At 36.1% G+C, this 18,698-nt stretch overlaps 1 protein-coding gene across 1 annotated transcript; it reads left to right on the forward strand.

Moving 5' to 3' along the window:
• Nucleotides 1-14,860: 14,860 nt before the first annotated feature.
• Nucleotides 14,861-17,068, forward strand: LOC107409395 (probable carotenoid cleavage dioxygenase 4, chloroplastic). Its single transcript, XM_016016828.4, has one exon. The coding sequence runs from the start codon at nt 15,084-15,086 to the stop codon at nt 16,959-16,961; it is 1,878 nt and encodes a 625-aa protein (XP_015872314.3). The 5' UTR covers nt 14,861-15,083; the 3' UTR covers nt 16,962-17,068.
• Nucleotides 17,069-18,698: the final 1,630 nt, after the last annotated feature.

Genomic DNA, 18,698 nt, shown 5'->3' on the forward strand with positions numbered 1-18,698 from the left:
TTAATTTGAAGGTGGGTCACTCACCTCGAGCACGCAATTAATCCAAGATCCTCCATGGGATCAATTCTACGACATACACTTGCTCCTAGAACAACAATATTACACATCTCAAATAAATTAATATTTTATTCGGGTAAATAATACCCGGTACCCGGGGGGGACTAACACAATCGTTAACCAAAATTGACGAGTAATATACCGAATCGAAGCTTGTGGAATGAGGATCACATTACCGGCTTCCATTGATCCCAATTCTACCGGTGGTGGTCAAAATTTGCTTGAGAAGTACCGACCGAACTTGAACTTGAGAGATCTCTCAAATGGCGGGGGTTTTGGGCAATCTAATCACGGAAATGGACTCAGAGGGGTGAAAATGGTGGGATAGAGGTATGGGTCGAGCTGGGTTGGCCAGAAAGCACAAGAAAAGAAGAGAGAGAAAATTTCAGCCGTCGGGCTTCTCCGGCCCGATCTGGGCGCGTCCGGCGACTAGTGGCCGTAAAATTTTGTGGTCGAGCTCGCCTCCGTCCCCCGCTCCTGTCTGGCCAGCGCGTGTAGCAAGGTGGTGGCTAGAATTTAAGAAACGGCAAGGGCCCGAGAGGAAGAAAAGGAAAGGAAAGGAAGAAGAAGGAGGGAGAAGAAGAAGAACGAATTCGGGGGGGAGGGGGGGGTTGGGTCTTTTTCCCACGTGGAGGAAGGAAAAAAAAGAAAAAAGAAAAGAAAAAGAAAAAGAAAATAAAATAAAATAATTAAATAATATTAAAAATAATATTATTATATAAAATAACAATAATAAAATAATATGGTATTAAGCATGGTTGACATGTGGCATCTCATCATGGTGACACATGGTCACATTTATTAAGTCACACGTTTAAAAATAATATTAAAATAATACGGTATTTTAAAACTTTGCAGGTCCATAACTTTTTAACGGGATGTCCAAATCAGGCGTGCCACTAGTTTGTGGACTCGTATCGATGAGCACTTCACAACCATGTATGAGTCAAAGCTCATTTCCCTATAAATAAAAAGTCAACTTTGGCATCCTTGAACAGTTTGGACTCCAATCTTGTTTTGCTCATATCTTTCAAACCGTAGTTCCGTTTTCAACGTGCTACTAGTCTACAAACTCGTGCCAACGTGTATTTCATAATGGTACCTCAGTCAACCTAGAATTTCATCCGAGTCAAAAAGTCAACTTTTGACCCATTCGATCAACGGTTAATGGTCAACGGTCAACCTCAGTCAAAGTTGAAAATTTTCCGTTGTACTTTGGGACGGGGTGTTACACATAAGGTTCTGAGTTGGTTGGCGAGGAACAAGGTCCCACATGCCATGGCGCAGTAAGGCATTCACTTCATCACACATAGCCTCCCTCCACAATAGTTCTTTTAGTGCTTAAGAGACGGAGGTTGGTTTAAGTGGTAAAGGAAGAGGATGGTTGGTGGCAACATGAACCTGTTTAGGTTTGAAAACATTGTTTTGTGAATGTGTGACCACAGGGTGAGTGCGATGGGTTTAAGGTGGTGAGACAGGTGAAGATGCAACCACGGGTGTAATGTCATTCAAGGAAGACAGAGGTGCAGCTAGTCTACAAACTCGTGCCAACGTGTATTTCATAATGGTACCTCTGTCAACCTAGAATTTCATCCGAGTCAAAAAGTCAACTTTTGACCCCTTCGATCAACGGTTAATGGTCAACGGTCAACCTCAGTCAAAGTTGAAAATTTTCCGTTGTACTTTGGGACGGGGTGTTACACATAAGGTTCTGAGTTGGTTGGCGAGGAACAAGGTCCCACATGCCATGGCGCAGTAAGGCATTCACTTCATCACACATAGCCTCCCTCCACAATAGTTCTTTTAGTGCTTAAGAGACGGAGGTTGGTTTAAGTGGTAAAGGAAGAGGATGGTTGGTGGCAACATGAACCTGTTTAGGTTTGAAAACATTGTTTTGTGAATGTGTGACCACAGGGTGAGTGCGATGGGTTTAAGGTGGTGAGACAGGTGAAGATGCAACCACGGGTGTAATGTCATTCAAGGAAGACAGAGGTGCAGCTAGTCTACAAACTCGTGCCAACGTGTATTTCATAATGGTACCTCAGTCAACCTAGAATTTCATCCGAGTCAAAAAGTCAACTTTTGACCCCTTCGATCAACGGTTAATGGTCAACGGTCAACCTCAGTCAAAGTTGAAAATTTTCCGTTGTACTTTGGGACGGGGTGTTACACATAAGGTTCTGAGTTGGTTGGCGAGGAACAAGGTCCCACATGCCATGGCGCAGTAAGGCATTCACTTCATCACACATAGCCTCCCTCCACAATAGTTCTTTTAGTGCTTAAGAGACGGAGGTTGGTTTAAGTGGTAAAGGAAGAGGATGGTTGGTGGCAACATGAACCTGTTTAGGTTTGAAAACATTGTTTTGTGAATGTGTGACCACAGGGTGAGTGCGATGGGTTTAAGGTGGTGAGACAGGTGAAGATGCAACCACGGGTGTAATGTCATTCAAGGAAGACAGAGGTGCAGCTATGAAATGGTTAGCCATATGAGAACCTGCAACAGTCGGAATTGAAGGAGAAAAAGTGGATGTAGAAATGGAAGGAGAGGGAGTAGGATGGAATGGGGAGGAAGATGACGAATTTGGAGAAGAAGAAGAAGAATTGGACATGGTGGAAGAGGAAGGTAAGGAAGACCTGGTTGCTAACTCAGAATGAGAAGGAAAGGAAGGAGTGAGAGGGCACAATGGAGGAGGTGAAGTAACAGTAGGTGGGATCGGGGAGGATAAGATATGAGATGGAGGAGTAGAGGATACATTATGTTTTGGGAAGAGGGGGCCCATAGTAGGTGGTTGGAAGGAAGATGAGGCCCAGGCCCAAGAAGAGTAAGTTGAGGAGGTGATTTGGTCAGATGCATGAAAAGTTTGTAGAGAAGAAAAGGTAGTTTCAAATAATTGAACATGACGAGAGTAAAAATTTTTATGAGTTCTTGGCTCTAAACAAATATAAGCATTATGAAGATTAGAATAACCGAGAAATATACAAAGCTTGGATCGTGCTTGTAGTTTATGGTTAGTATATGGTCAGAGCCAAGGATAGCAAAGGTAGTTGAAAACACATAGTTTGGTGTAATTTAGAGGCTTATAAAGGAGCATATGATATGGAGATTTATGTAAAAGAATGGAGGTGGGAAGCCGGTTTATAAGGTACACAGCTGTTTGAACGACAAATGTCCATAATGATAAAGGTAAAGAAGCTTGATGTAGGAGAGTTAAGTCAGTTTGAATGATGTGGTGATGACGATGTTCAGCGGAAGCCACATATTATGGGGTATAAGGTGGAGAGATTAATTGTTGAATCCCTTGGGATTCAAGAAAAGATTTGAGACCTTTATATTTGCCTCCGCTATCTGAATAAATGGTAACAGTGGGTGCTTGAAAAATTTTTCGACCACAGATTTAAATTTGGAAAATAAAGAAAAGACATCATATTTATTTCTCATAAGAAAGAGCCATGAATATTTGGTAAAATGATCCACAAACAAAATGTAGTAAGAAAAACCATCCATAGACCATATTGGAGAGGGACCCTATACATCTATGTAAACTAAATCTAGAGGACCATGACTCTTGACAGATGAAGTGCCAAAAGATAGCTTATGACTTTTATTACATTGACAGGAATCACAAAATGTAAAGGCAGATTGACAGGATGTAACAGGAAGATTATTTTAAGACAAGACAAACTGTAGAATTTTAGAGGAGGGATGACCAAGCCAAGCATGCCACTGAAGGGAAGAAGTTGAAATGCTGACACAAGCAAGCTTTGGTTGCAAAGTAGTCTTGGTTATGGATGGCCATTCATAGACATTATTCTTGCTCTTTCCTTCAAGTAGGTGTGCCCCCGTAGCTAGATCCTTCACAACAAAGGATGATGGAAAAAATTCAATGGAAGCATTATTAGTCTTGCAACACTAAGGAACAGAAATTAAATTTCTTTGAATGGGATGTACACACCAAAAATTAGAAAGAGAAAAGGAAATGTGAGGAGTGGAAAGAGTTGAGGAACCCATGTGAGTGATGGAAAGTCCGGTGCGATCACCAATTACAATGTCATCGGGACCATTGTATGGGTGATGAAGGGAGAGTGCATCAAGAGATGATGTCACATGATGGGAAGCGGTAGAATTAACAAGCCAATTTAGAGAAAAGTGGGCACTGTTATAAGTGGTTGTGTGATTGACTGTGGGATTCCTTTGGAGAAGAATTTTCTTGGTTGAGTAGCATTGTCTTGTAGTGTGACTAGGCCTGAAGCAAAATTGGCAGATAACAGGGTGTTTTCCAAATTGTGGACTACTAGAATTTTGACCATTGGTTGAAGGTTTCGGGCCATTGGAGTAGCCCTTGAAGGTGCTATTCGGTCCATGATTTTGATACCCATGCCTAGGTCGGTAATTATCGGTCTGTGACTTAGAAGTATGAGTGGAATTGACAGTGAAAGGCATAACACCAGATCTGACTTCCTCATATTTAAGAAAGTTATCATACTCAATTAGTTTGTCATGGAGTTCCTCAAAACTAATAATCTCATCATGAGCACGGACTGTTGCAGCCATCTCTTTGAACTCAGTCCCTATGCCATTGAGTCAATAGGTAACAAGATCATCATTCCCAACAAGAGAGCCAATTAAGGCTAATTCATAGCAAGGCCTCTAATTTTGGCAAGATAGTCATTTACTAGTTGAGTGCCACGGTTGATGACAGTAAGTTGTTCATTTAGGCCAAGAAGTGTATCCGAGCGCATCCAGAAGATATATTCTAGATTTGGGACAGAGTTATTATTCTCAATCAAGAGAGGAGAAGGACAAGGATTAGTGCCATCTAAGTGACCAATCTGGTTGTATTTAAATAAAAGAGCATCAATTTGGGCTTTTCATGAGGGATAATTGTTGTTGGTTAGTTTTATAGGAAGTTGAGAAGCATTGAAAGAGATTAGTGCAAGTTGTTCCATAGAATTGATAGGAACAGAAGATACTGGTGTTTGATTATTGGTAGAGATGGAACTAGTAAGTGCCATTTAAAAAAAAAAAAAATGAGGGATCGAAAAGGACTCATTGGAGCTAATATTGCTATGATACCATAAAGAGATTCAATATGCACAAAGAGTTTGGGAGCCAGAGAAAGTTATCTAGCTACTGATATTTTATTGATATATATATATATATATATATGTGTATATATATTTACAAAAAAAAGAATAAAAGGTAACTAGAATTTTGGTCCTCCATTAATGGAGATTTACAAGCAATGTACAAGGAAAGTATATCAAGATTTGGTCGTGTGAATCACTTGAAGTGTGGAAGAGGAGTGTTTCCTAATAAAAACAACAACAGTTGGATGATATTGTAGACTATTAAGATAAGAGTTGTAGGGTGGTAGAATAATTTTGTGACAAAAGTAGGTAAAGGTCTTACTAAAAGCTGTTGCTTAGGCAATTCCAAGCTTTGAAATGTCGACTATTAAGTTGCCAATTGGTTTATGTAAGGATATAACTTCTTGTATAAATCAATTTTAATAGGCAAATGTAAAGGTAAAAAAGGTGTGGCGTGGCTTCGAAAAGATCAGTTAAATAGGCAGATGTTAGATGAGCGAATGAGATTGATTTTTAATTTATCCATGCTTCCAAAACAAGCTTGGAGGATGCACCAAACTTCTGCAACTTTATGGGTTTGTGTTTTGAAGGGAATTTATTTTCAAACAATGAATTTTTCTTTTATGCTAAGCTATCAAGTTCAAGCTTGCTTTGTTGGAGTAGTATTTATGAAGGCAAGCAAATTATTTCTCAATTTTCATGGGCATGGGAAGGTAGATATCAATCGGGGATGACAATTGGGTATTTGAGGATGATGACTTGTTTGTTTACCAAGTTCCAAGTCTATCTATTATTTCAGACTTAATCTACATATCTTAGTGAACATGGAATAAATGGCTGCTTTGTGAAATTTTCCTAAATGGACTTGTATAAAAAATCATGGCAATACCTATTAGTAAAAGGGATGTGCCTTACCAACTTATTTGGCCATGGAAGAGAATGGTAAGTTTACAGCTAAGACATGTTATAATCATTTAATCAAGAAGTGGTGTAACTTGCTTACACAAAATGATGATAAGACTCATCTAGATACTTTAGCATGGAAATATACAGGGATATTGGCAGCTATGCATCTCAAACTTTATCGTGGTTGACATATTGCACCCTAAATTTTTTTTTATTTATTTTTTATTTCTGGCATTATGCATCTCAAACTTCCTTTTCCCTTACACCGTTGGTTTTTCTATTAAAAATGCTTAATGGAATGATCACATGCTGCACACTTGATCATCAAGTGAGGGTAGATCAGATCATTTTTTTGTTCTCAGGTTCCTTCAAAACCCCTTTCCAAATGGAAAATTTGACCTTTCTTGTATAAATTAAGAAAATAATAAAAATTAAAAAGAAAACTTATAAAAAATAAAAAATAAGAAAAAAGCAGAAGAAAAAGAAAAGTTTCTTGGAGTTTTGTCCAAATTTTTTTCCAAGAAAAGTCCTAATTTCTTAATTTTCTTATCTCCTAAACACCACCCTTATCTTTTTTTTTTCTCTCTTATTCGTATGAAGATGATTTTTCTTTTCGTAGAGAAGACTTCTTGAAAATCCATCCAATAAATATATATATTTTTTAATTGCAAATTTTGGTTCTGATGGTTTGTTGAATGGAAAGGGAAGCTCTGTTCATATGAAAGACATGGTAGTGACCGTTCTCCTTTCAACTTGATGATCGTGCTTTGCGAATCATCATTGGATGGAGCTAACGACGATGGCGATTCAGAGGGACATGGGTTAAATATCTATTACGACGACGGTCTGAATTGGATTTGAGACCTTTGTCGCTGAGCATATCAGAATTTCTATTGGGATCTGGATTCAATCGACTTTTAAAGCAGCTTTCTCTTATCGAAATCAACGATATCGGATGGTGCAAGCAGCCATTGACATCCAAAACTGCGATCTAGTTGATACTGACGATTGAGATTGACGATTCTCACGTCTCAAATGAATCGTACTGTGCCGTGTGCAAAGAAGCTTTTGAATTGGGAACCGAAGCTCAAGAAATGCCCTATAAGCACATATACCATTCTAATTGTATCCTTTCATGGCTGTCTCTTCACAATTCCTGGTCTTTTTTTTAGGGCAGAGAAAAATAGAGGCACTTTAAATGCAATATCTCTTGCAAAATTGGCGTTAAAACTCTATTTTTTAAGCCATAATTTCTAATATGAAAACAACAAAATGACCTGATCTATCCTCATTTGATGATCACGTGCACAAGACGTGATCATTTCGTTAAGCATTTTTGACAGAAAAACCAATGGTGCAAGGGAAAAGGAAGTTTAAGGTGCATAATATTAGGAAAAAAAAGTTTAGGGTACAATGTATCAACCCGACAAAGTTCAGGATGCATAGCTGGCAATATCCCAAATATTTATGGTCTTTAAAGGCACATCCTAAGGGCATCTCCTTCATGTCACATGTTGTGTCTGATATATTGCCTGCCAATTTCAATATAGCAATTCATCACATTGTAGAGGATGAATTATGTCCAATTTGCAAGCGAGATGTTGCATCTATGGTTCACTTACTATGGTTTTGTGAATGGACAAAGCTTGTTTAGTTGGGAAGCATTTTAAATTGGCATTTTCATGATACAAGTTCTATAATGTACATCAATGGATTTTCTCTTGGAGATGGAAAGTCGAGCAGGAGCTACTAATGTTCATGTGGATTTCCTTGCTTTAGCTGCTTATATTTGTTAGGAAATTGGGAAAGGAAGGAATAAGTTTGTTCATGAGGGGTAAACAGCCTAATTTGATTCTCACATTAAATACTTCTTATGGTTTATGGTTAGAATATAAAAAGCATAAAATGGATGCAATTCAAATTTGCATAATGGAGTAGCAGTACCACAATCTGTCCAACGAGAATCATCATGCGTGCCATCTACTTTTGCTAATCTAAAAATTAATGTGGGTGGTTCTTATGTGGAATGTACTATTGAAGTTGGTACTGGATGTGTAGTTCGTAATTCTAATGGACGTCTAGACTATTACATGCATAGATTGATTCCATGTGATTCTTCTCTAATAGCAGAATGTATGGCTCTTTTTTATGCTTGTACGTGGGTTGTGGAGTGAGAGTGGAGGAATGTCATATTTGAAGGTAACTCGAAAGAGCTTACGAGCACTGTTACTATAAAAGATGCGAATCTACAATGAACTTTTGCTATCATTATAGGTGACACACGGGGATATATACATCAGTTTAATTTTGTGGATTTCTTGTTTGTTCCAAGAGAATTAAACAAGCCTAATGATTGTCTAGCTAGTTCATTAGGAATAACTTACTGTTTCGTGGTTAGGATGTTAGGTTGCCTTCGGCTTTTGTATAAAAATCTTGAATTTTGATTTAGGCTGATGTATTCTCTACTCTAATAAAACTATCGCTGTTTTCTGAACCAAAAAAAGAAAAAAAGGAAAAAAGAAAAAAGAAAAGGAATATCCATTAAGAAAGAAAGCATTGCATCAATGTAAATAACTCTCCAAAATAGATCAAAACTCATAAGGCAAATTATTATCCTAGCCTTGAAAAAGGATTTTATTTTTAATATCTTTAGCAACTGAATCCATTGCTTTAGGAAGGTATATTCAATTTATAATTTAATGAATTTAAAAAGAATTATAGATTTTAAAAAAATTTATGGATTTATAATTATATTTTTACAATATTATTCAATTATAAAATATTAAATTTTAATATTTATATGGTATTCAATTAAAAAAATTAACTAATAAAAGTAATAAATACAATTATTTCACTATATATTGAAAACTGAATGAATGTTAATAATTATTTTTCAAAAATATAAAATCTAAGTATAATTATAGCAAAACTTGAAAGATTTAAACGAAACTTGTTCTTCTTTTCTTTTTTTAATTTTTTATGTGCCCACTTTATATTACTTGTACTCTCAACTAATTAGTCATTCTTCTAAATAAATAAATTGTCAGGACCCGTCCAAAATTTCTCACTGGAACCCTAGACAAGCCCTAATCCCAGGAAAACCCTACCGGACCCTCCAATGGAAAATCCAGCAGAACCTCCCCTAAGGGTTGGACTTACCACAAATTTCCTGCACTGAAAACACACTTTTGTATTCATCCCCTTATTTCTCCCACAATACTACAATTTGATTCTACAAATTTACAGCACTCCAAATGAATAACAGTAATCCTGTGCATAATTAATATATAAATGTCCGAGACAGTATACAGAGCTTCATGAAGTACTATTAAGTATAGAAATTATACAACAAGTGAAGACAAAGGTAACTTCTCGAACTGTGACAGCGACGGAGATTTGGTTTGCTCCGGAAGAACGTCTACCACCCCTTGCACCTAAGGGAACGGAATTTAAAAATATGAGATGCTAATCATCTCAGTGAGTGACCCTATCTACTGTACACTTTTAATATTAACAATAAGAGGAATTTAATTACTCAATACCAAACAATTAAATAAATAAATAAATAATAATCATTTGAAAGTAATATTTTCTCTCAAAACCCTCACTATTTACTCCGTTGGAAATGTTCCCCTTTTAAAACATTTTCACAAAACCCAATTGGTCGTATGCCCAAAATCAAGGAATCGTTAATTTAATAAATAATGATTAAATAATCCAAATATAAATAAAATGTAATAAAATATAATAAATAATTTTAGAATACTTTAGGGTTTGAAATTTCCATCTGAAAATTTATACTTGATGCACCACACCATATACCAGTGATGCCCTCCGATACCCAGCGTCTCGAGCACCGATTGGTGGCGCGGGTGGGGGGGGGGGGGTTAAAGAGAGAAACTTGCATACGGTGGGTCACATTATAACTTGCGCGCTGCTGAAACCGTCATCCCGGCTATGGAGGGGGGTAGCTATGGCCAATATCAAACTTGCCTGCCCTCAGTCCAATGACAACTCACGGGAGACATTATAACTTGCGCGCTAATCACATATACAGTACAGAACACCAATACTGTATGAGTGCGTTTTAAAACCAATTATTAAATTTATTATTAAAGTACCAATTTTTCAAAATTCACCGTGGGAATTATACCATTTTCAAATTCAACCTCCCACATTTTTCTTTAACATTTCCAGTACAAAACCACCGATAACAATATACAAATAATTTTTCTCGTATCACAAGGTCCATCAATTAATATTCCACGGGCATAATTATAAAATTTGAATCCACCAATTTAAACCAATAATTTCCTTGAAATATTTAAACCAATCATGCCCAAAAACAATATTAAAATCCAAATATAATTAATTAAATGACCACCTTGCTCATGTGTGATAAATATAATTAAATCATAATAATAATCAAAAAATCCATTAATAACCAAATTTTCATTTAGCATCAATAAACATATACGTACATATAAAATAATATTTTTTCCACAATTATTTTTAAATTCCACCACATAAGCATAATTCTAGATATCAAATTAACACCAAATAAATATAATTAATCACCCCAAAATAGTTTTAAAGGTGGGTCACTCACCTGGAGCACGCAATTAACCTAAGATCCTCCATGGGATCAATTCCACGACGCACATGTGCTCCTACAACAACAATTCACACACAGTCAAACAAATTAATAATTTATTCGGGTAAATAATACTCGATACCCGGGGGGTTAAACACAAATGTTAACCAAAATTGACGACTAATATATCAAATCGAAGCTTGAGTGACGAGGATTACGAATCCGGTTTTACTTCCCGGAGATCGGACCCGAGGTGGCCGGAATCTTGCCAGAAAGCTTTCGGCCTTTAGAGCCTCGATTCTCCCAAACCGTCACGAATTGGACGAAAAGGACACTGGATCTGGGTTCAGGGGGTCGAAATTAGTGGGGAGAGACCGGCGGTGCAACTGGGTACTCGCCGTAATAGTGATTTCTTCGGCGAGCTGTCGCCGTCACTGGCAACCGTTGCTGCCGGCGGCTCGTGCGGTGGCTGGTGGCTGAGATTTTTGGGGGTTTTGTAGATCGAAGGGAGAGGGTCTCAACGGGACTGGCTGTGACAAGAATGGAGGTCGGAATGTGGAGATCTCGGCGGTTGAAGAAATCGGCGCCGCCGTCGGAAAAAGCCCCGATCCGGGCGCTTCGCCGGTCGATTGACCATGAAATTTTGGGGGTTGGCCGGGAATGGAGAGGCGCTCCTACTTGGCTGGCGCATGTGGCAAGATATGGGCCGAAAAAATTCGTAACTCCGGCGGCCGGTGGTTTTCTCTCTCTCTCTCTCTCTTTCTCTCTCCTTCCCCTCGTTTTGCCAAAATAAAAGTCACCGTGGGTGACACTGTTCACCCACGTGGACTTCTCAAATGTCAACATGTGGCATCACTGTTCACTTAAGTAAGATATATTAAACGGTAGTAGGAAAATTTCACACGTCCATAACTTTTTAACCAGATGTCCTATTTAAGCGTGCCACTAGTCTATGAACTCGTATCGACGAGCACTTTACAACCATACAGAAGTCAAAGCAAAATTCTACAACCATAAAAAGTCAACTTCCGGCACCTTTTGGACAATTTGAATGTCGACTTGTTTTACCCATAACTTTCAAATCGTAGCTCCGTTTTCGACGTGCTATTAGTTTATGAACTCGTGCTAACGTGTACTTCGTAACGGTATCTCAATCAACCTAGGATTCCATTCGAGTCAAAAAATCAACTTTTGACACCTTCGGTCAACGGTCAACGGTCAAAGTCAATTGTCAGCGGTCAACCTCGGTCAAAGTTGGAAAATTTCTGTTGTATTTTGGGACGGGGTGTTACATAAATAACCACTTAATCACTATTTTTCTTTCCATCCTATATCTCAAATCTATAACTTCCTTACTTCTGGGCATAAATGACTTATCAATTGAAATACATGCCATTTTGCTAAAATAATTTCTTTTCTCTTTTTCTATTTTTCAACATGAGTTAGGTCTCTAGATTTCTATTTATGAGGTACAAAAATTGGAAGGGTTTTTATTTTATATAGTATAAATATTTACTTGATATAAATTTAACTTAAAAATCATTTCTATAATATGTCTAAATTTCAATTAACTAATGCAGTTTTTATATATTATCTCCTTAAAAAGTAATAACAAATGATAATGGATTATTTACTTTCTTTTTCCCTCTAAAAAAAAATATCTTAATTAGGATTATTTTGATGAGTTATACTATTTAATAGATCTTTCGAAAATAGATTGTTGTGTTTATTTTATTGTTCACCATACCAGCTTGAAAAGTTAATAGACAAAGCTATTGGAGAATATTTTTTGAATGAATGCCTGCATTTCTTATATGATAAACAAAATTTAATAATTCATAAATTCATTGGAGATACTTTAACAATTGTTTATATTCTCTCTACTATATAATTTGCTTTAGTATTATCATTGACAAATCCTCCTAGCTAATTAATTAATTAATCTTAAATTCATTTGTTTTTTTTTTATTACAAATGTTCACATAAAAGATTATATTTGAAGGCGACTTTCAAGAATTAATTTGTAGTCCAAATATGCAGGACCCCAACATACCATGGACCTTTCTAGCCATTGTCGAAGATATTCAAAAATATTTATGTCAATTAATTTTTTAGGAGATAAAATTTACTTCCTCAGCAGTGAATAATTACCAAGTATTCAATTTAAAATCTACAAGATTTTAAAATAATTTAGAAGTCTAAGAGTATATATTTAATATAGATTTTAAAAGAATTTATATAAGAAATATTTAATTAAGATGTTAATAAATTTTAATGAAAATATATCAAAATCATTCGTTTAAAATAATTTAATTTTGAATATATATTAAAATAATTCTATTTATTGCTTTTATTAGTTAATTTTTATAATTGAATATTATATAAATATTAAAATTTTATATTTTATAATTAAATAATATTGTAAAAACATAATTATAAACTTTAACAGTTAAATAATGATTTTAAAATATATATAATATAACAGTAATCAAGATAAATCTAAAAGGTTTTTCTATGAAATTAAAAAAAAAAAAAAAAATCGAAGAGAGCACTGGGTTTCACGTGGGTCAAACCATGTTGTCTTCAATTACCATTTGAATACACATACATATAAAAATCCCTTCAATAGTAGTTTACTTTCGTCATGCATAGTTTTACGGTAAATAGAGCCTCATGCGTACGGTTCTAGACAAAGCGGGCCGCTAAAATATTTACCCAAAAAAAAAAAAAAAAAAAAAAAAAAAAGAAAACACAAAACACAAAAAACAAAAACAAGTGGTCCTCAATAAGGTGGACGTCCAGCATCTTATTTAATCTGATTTAAGAGAATATGTGATCTATATATATATATATATATATATATATAATTATATATAGTACTGACAGTGCCAGCTGTGGTCACTGTTTATGGAAACAAAGGAAAATCGGTGGAAAAGAGTTGAAAAATTAGCAAAAAAGGCAAATCATTGGAAAATTGATGTAAAACTGCAGAAATATAGCGGAAATCGGCAAACCAAAATGGTGAAATTTCATATTTTTTATCCAATTTTTTATGGTTTTACTAATTTAGTGAATTTATATATTTACAAAATTTTTCTTTTCATTTTTTCATATCATATATAATTTAAGTACTTTTAAATCTAAATATAACAACTTATAAACTAATTTAATATATATCTATGTAAAAAAATATTTTTAAAAATCAAAATTCATTGACTATAACTTTGAGCTTTAAGAGAAAGAAAAAAAGGAAATTTCTTATCTTAGTTTAACTTAAAAAATGAGAAAAACGTTTGACAGAGAAAAAGAATAAGAGAATAAAAGAAAAAAAGAAAATGAACAATATTAGGGTTCGGAAAATAAGCTGCCGAAATATGTGGGAAAGGGGCAAAAAGAAAATCAAAATAATGATGATATGTTGTTTTTCAATTTTAGTGGAGGACATTTTTATCTCATAATAGTTATTTGTTAACAAAATAAAAATTTATGCTGTTTTTTAATTTTTAATTTGTAACGTGCTATTTGTCAAAAAAATCTCCACTATAAAGTGGACGTCTGGTATCTCATTTATTCTGATTTAAAGGAATATGTGATATATACATATATATATATATTTAATATAGAATTATATATAGTACTGAAAGTGCCACCGGTGGTCATTGTTTATTCAACTTATTACCAGCCAACCTAATATCTGCCAGAAAAGAAAAACAGCTGCAAGAGTTGTCAAGTTAAATTGAGTAGATATCATAGCGCTATTGGTATTCATATTTGTAATTAAACTTGATATTCTTCACAAATAATATTACGTTGAAATTATAATTAGTTAAATACATATTTATTATATTATAGAAGTTTCAGCTGACCAAAAAACAAAAAGAAAAAAAAAGAAAAAGAAGCAATGATATACAGAAGTACTAACTTTTAGCAGTAGAGAACTCTATTGTTTGGCTTTCTATTTACCAAAACGAGAAAAAAGAATCTGTTAAGTTATCAAGTTAAGTTGTTAATTTCATTGGAAGAATACTCGTGAATTTGTTTCCTACAAGCAAAGCCTTTAAATGTTGTATGGCGTGTTACGTTGTTGTCAGTGAGTAAAAGGAAGAAAGAATAAAAGCTTCCAAAGGCTATCAAACCTGCTGTCCCACAATCCGATATTTTCAAGAGAATAGGTGGCCAAGATTTGCCAGGAGACAAAACAAGAAGGTACTACAGCAGGATAATTGGATAATTAGTGGTGGTTTTTTGTCTGGCCGAAAAAATATAACTGGATGAGTGTTGTATGGCAGGCTCACTGATTCCCTCGGCTCAGCCTGCTCTATAATTATTAAAGCTGATATGACATTTGCCATGAAATAGGCAGGCCAAAGTCATGTGTTTGCGTCTGTTATAAGGTGAGAGTTTGAGTATCAACTTTGGACCCCAAGCAATTAACAATATGGATGCTTTCTCTTCGTCCTTCCCGATCTCCGCTTTTCCCACCCAAAATCTCTCACCCTCTTCTCGTCCTCCTCCTTCTACTAGTCATTATAATTATGCTCCCATCTTCAATGCAACCTCAACCTCAACCTCAACCTCGGTTAGAACAACTGAAGAAAAACCCACCGGCAACACCACCACCACCACCACAACCACCCAAAAAAATTCCAATCATCCACAATCCGAGCAGCAGCGGCGGCGGCGGCCAGTTTTATCAAAGAAATCACCAATACCGCCTACAAGTAGAACAAATATCAATACTCCCTCGATATTTTCAGTGTCCCCGCCGTCACTATCCGCGGTAATCTTGAATGCTTTTGACGACGTTGTCAACAATTTCATAGACCCTCCTCTACGACCTTCGGTCGACCCAAGACACGTTCTCTCCAGTAACTTCGCTCCAATTCACGACGAGCTTCCACCAACGGAGTGTGAGGTTATCCAAGGATCTCTACCCTCATGCCTGGATGGTGCCTACATTCGCAACGGTCCCAACCCTCAGTTTCTCCCCCGGGGCCCTTACCATCTCTTCGACGGCGACGGCATGCTTCACGCCATCCGCATCTCCAAAGGAAAAGCCACCCTCTGCAGCCGCTTCGTCAAGACATATAAATACTGTATGGAGAGGGACGCTGGCTTTCCGCTCCTTCCCAATGTCTTCTCCGGCTTCAACGGCCTCACTGCCTCCGCCACTCGCGGTGCTCTCTCGGCTGCCCGCATTTTCACGGGTCAGTACAACCCAACCAACGGCATTGGGCTGGCCAACACCAGCCTGGCTTTGTTCGGGAACCGTCTCTATGCTCTGGGGGAGTCCGACCTCCCTTATTCCGTGCGCTTGACATCCAACGGAGACATCCAAACTCTTGGCCGCCAGGGTTTCGACGGCAAGCTCTTCATGAGCATGACGGCCCACCCCAAGGTAGATCCCGACACTGGCGAAGCCTTTGCATTCCGATACGGACCCATGCCTCCATTTCTCACGTATTTCCGCTTCGATGCCGATGGGAACAAACTCCCTGACGTTCCCATATTCTCCATGCTCCGCCCATCTTTCCTCCACGACTTCGCAATCACCAAAAAGTACGCCATCTTCGCGGACATCCAAATAGGCATGAATCCGATGGAAATGATCGCCGGAGGATCTCCCGTGGGAACCGACCCATCCAAAGTTCCCAGGCTCGGAATCATCCCTCGCTATGCAAAAGATGAGTCGGAGATTAGGTGGTTCGATGTGCCGGGATTCAACATCATACATGCAATCAATGCGTGGGATGAAGACGACGGCGACGCCGTGGTGATGGTGGCACCCAACATTCTGTCCGTAGAGCACACCTTGGAAAGAATGGAGCTGGTCCATGCCTTGGTAGAGAAAGTGAGGATCGATCTCAAGACCGGGATCGTTTCGAGATGTCCAATCTCGGCAAGCAATTTGGACTTTGCCGTCATAAACCAGTCCTACGTGGGAAAGAAGAACAAGTACGTGTACGCAGCAGTCGGCGATCCGATGCCCAAGATATCGGGTGTGGTAAAGCTGGACGTGTCGAGAGGGGATCGGCAGCGGGTTGACTGCACCGTTGCCAGGAGGATGTATGGGCAGGGGTGCTACGGAGGCGAGCCTTTTTTTGTGCCCAGAGACCGTCATCACGAGGAGGAGGAGGATGATGGCTTCCTGGTGTCCTTTGTTCACGATGAGAGATCAGGAGAATCCAACTTCTTAGTCATGGACGCCAAGTCTCCTAAACTTGACATTGTGGCCACCGTCAAGCTCCCCCGCCGCGTGCCTTACGGCTTTCATGGACTCTTTGTCAGCGAAAGGGACCTTGAATCGATAAGCTAAGCCGTGATATTTAACTGCCAAGCCTCTGCTTTGAGTAATTGTGTCCCTGTCCATAATTAAATGCCACATCCCATCAAATGAATAAAGTATTATTATTATTATTATTATTATTATTTTTAAATGAACAATAGTTTTACACATATTGTGATATTATTATTATTATTTTTAAATGAAAAATAGTTTTACACATATTGTGATATGTAGATATCTTCCATATTTACATACTTCCAAAATTATTTTCTATGTCTGGAGGATGAAAATTTCGTTATAACTATCAAGGGTAAATTGACAAAAACATCAATAGACATTTTAAAAAATTACGAAACAAGTTAAACTTTAAAAGATTTCATTGAAATATTTTAAAAGTGGTATCAATTAATAATGCATCATTTGCAATGAATAAATTTCACAAAATAGCAAGCAAACAATAAATCTGTAATATATAAGATGAATATATATAATCATATCAATAATAAGTATAATATAAAAGAAAGCGAAAACTAACTACGGAGTGCAAAATCATAAAATACAAGTATTTTACTAGAATTGAGATCCAAGACCAATTACATAATTTGTTTTGTTAGTTTATTTGCATAATAGTAATAAAAATAATAAGGGATAATATCACTTACATTCACTAAAATTTACCCCCAATTCAAATTATATATACCAAAGGTTTCAAACACTTCAAGAATGCCTTTTAAAAATTAACTTCCATCCAAAATATTTTCTGTATTCTAAGTAGCATGATAAAATGACTTAAAAAGCACGAATAAAAAATTAAATTCTTTTACCATTTGTTTTATAATTATTAGTATATACTATTTTAAAGGTACTTGTATTTTGGTATCTTCTAAAATCATATAATTTTGTTTTGGAAATTGATTTTGTCATAATAATACTCCTGTTTTAACATTTTTACAAACTAATCTCATTCCTTGAAAATTAACAGAAACTGTCAAAGAGGGCTCATATGCAGCGCATTTGACCCCAGATCTAATTTTTTAATTTATTTTTCAGATTTTCCATTTAAAAACTCAAAAAAAAAAAAAAATCTGAGAGTTCGAAAAAAAATCAAATATTAAAAAAACTGTGAATCAAAACGAAAACAAATACCAAATATTTAAAAAGAATTTTGAGCGCCTAAAAAAATACTAGAAGTTCAAAAAAAATTTTGAGAGCCCAAAAAAAATCAGGTGTTAAGAAAAATCTGAGAGCCCAAAAAAAAAAAAAAAAAAAAATCAAATGGTGAAAAAATTCTGTGATCACAATAAAAATTTTAAGAGCTCCAAAAAAATACTAGACATAAAAAAAATTCGAAAAACCAAAAAACTATCAAATGATAAAAATAAACTCCAAGAGTATGATAAAAAATACTATATGTTCAAAAAAATTTCTAAGAGTATGATCAAAGTAATAGATGTTCTAAAAATTCTGAGCGCACGAAAAAAATAATAGATGGTTAAAAAATTTTTTTGAGTACCAAAGAAAAATACCAAATATTTAAAAAACTTTCAATATCCCAGAAAAAAACAGAACCAGTTATTCAAAAAAATATTAGATGGTAAAAAACTTTTTGAGAGCACTATGAAAATACCATATGGTTAAAAAAAACTTTTTTTTTTAGAGGGCTTAAAAAAAAAATACCAAATGGTTAAAAAAAATTTCAAAGTCCCAAAAAAATAACAGATGGTAAAAAAAATTCTTAAAGCTCCACAAAAATACCAAATGTTTTTG

The sequence above is a fragment of the Ziziphus jujuba genome, chromosome 3, assembly GCF_031755915.1.
Source record: "Ziziphus jujuba cultivar Dongzao chromosome 3, ASM3175591v1".
In the NCBI taxonomy this organism is placed as follows: Eukaryota; Viridiplantae; Streptophyta; class Magnoliopsida; order Rosales; family Rhamnaceae; genus Ziziphus; species Ziziphus jujuba.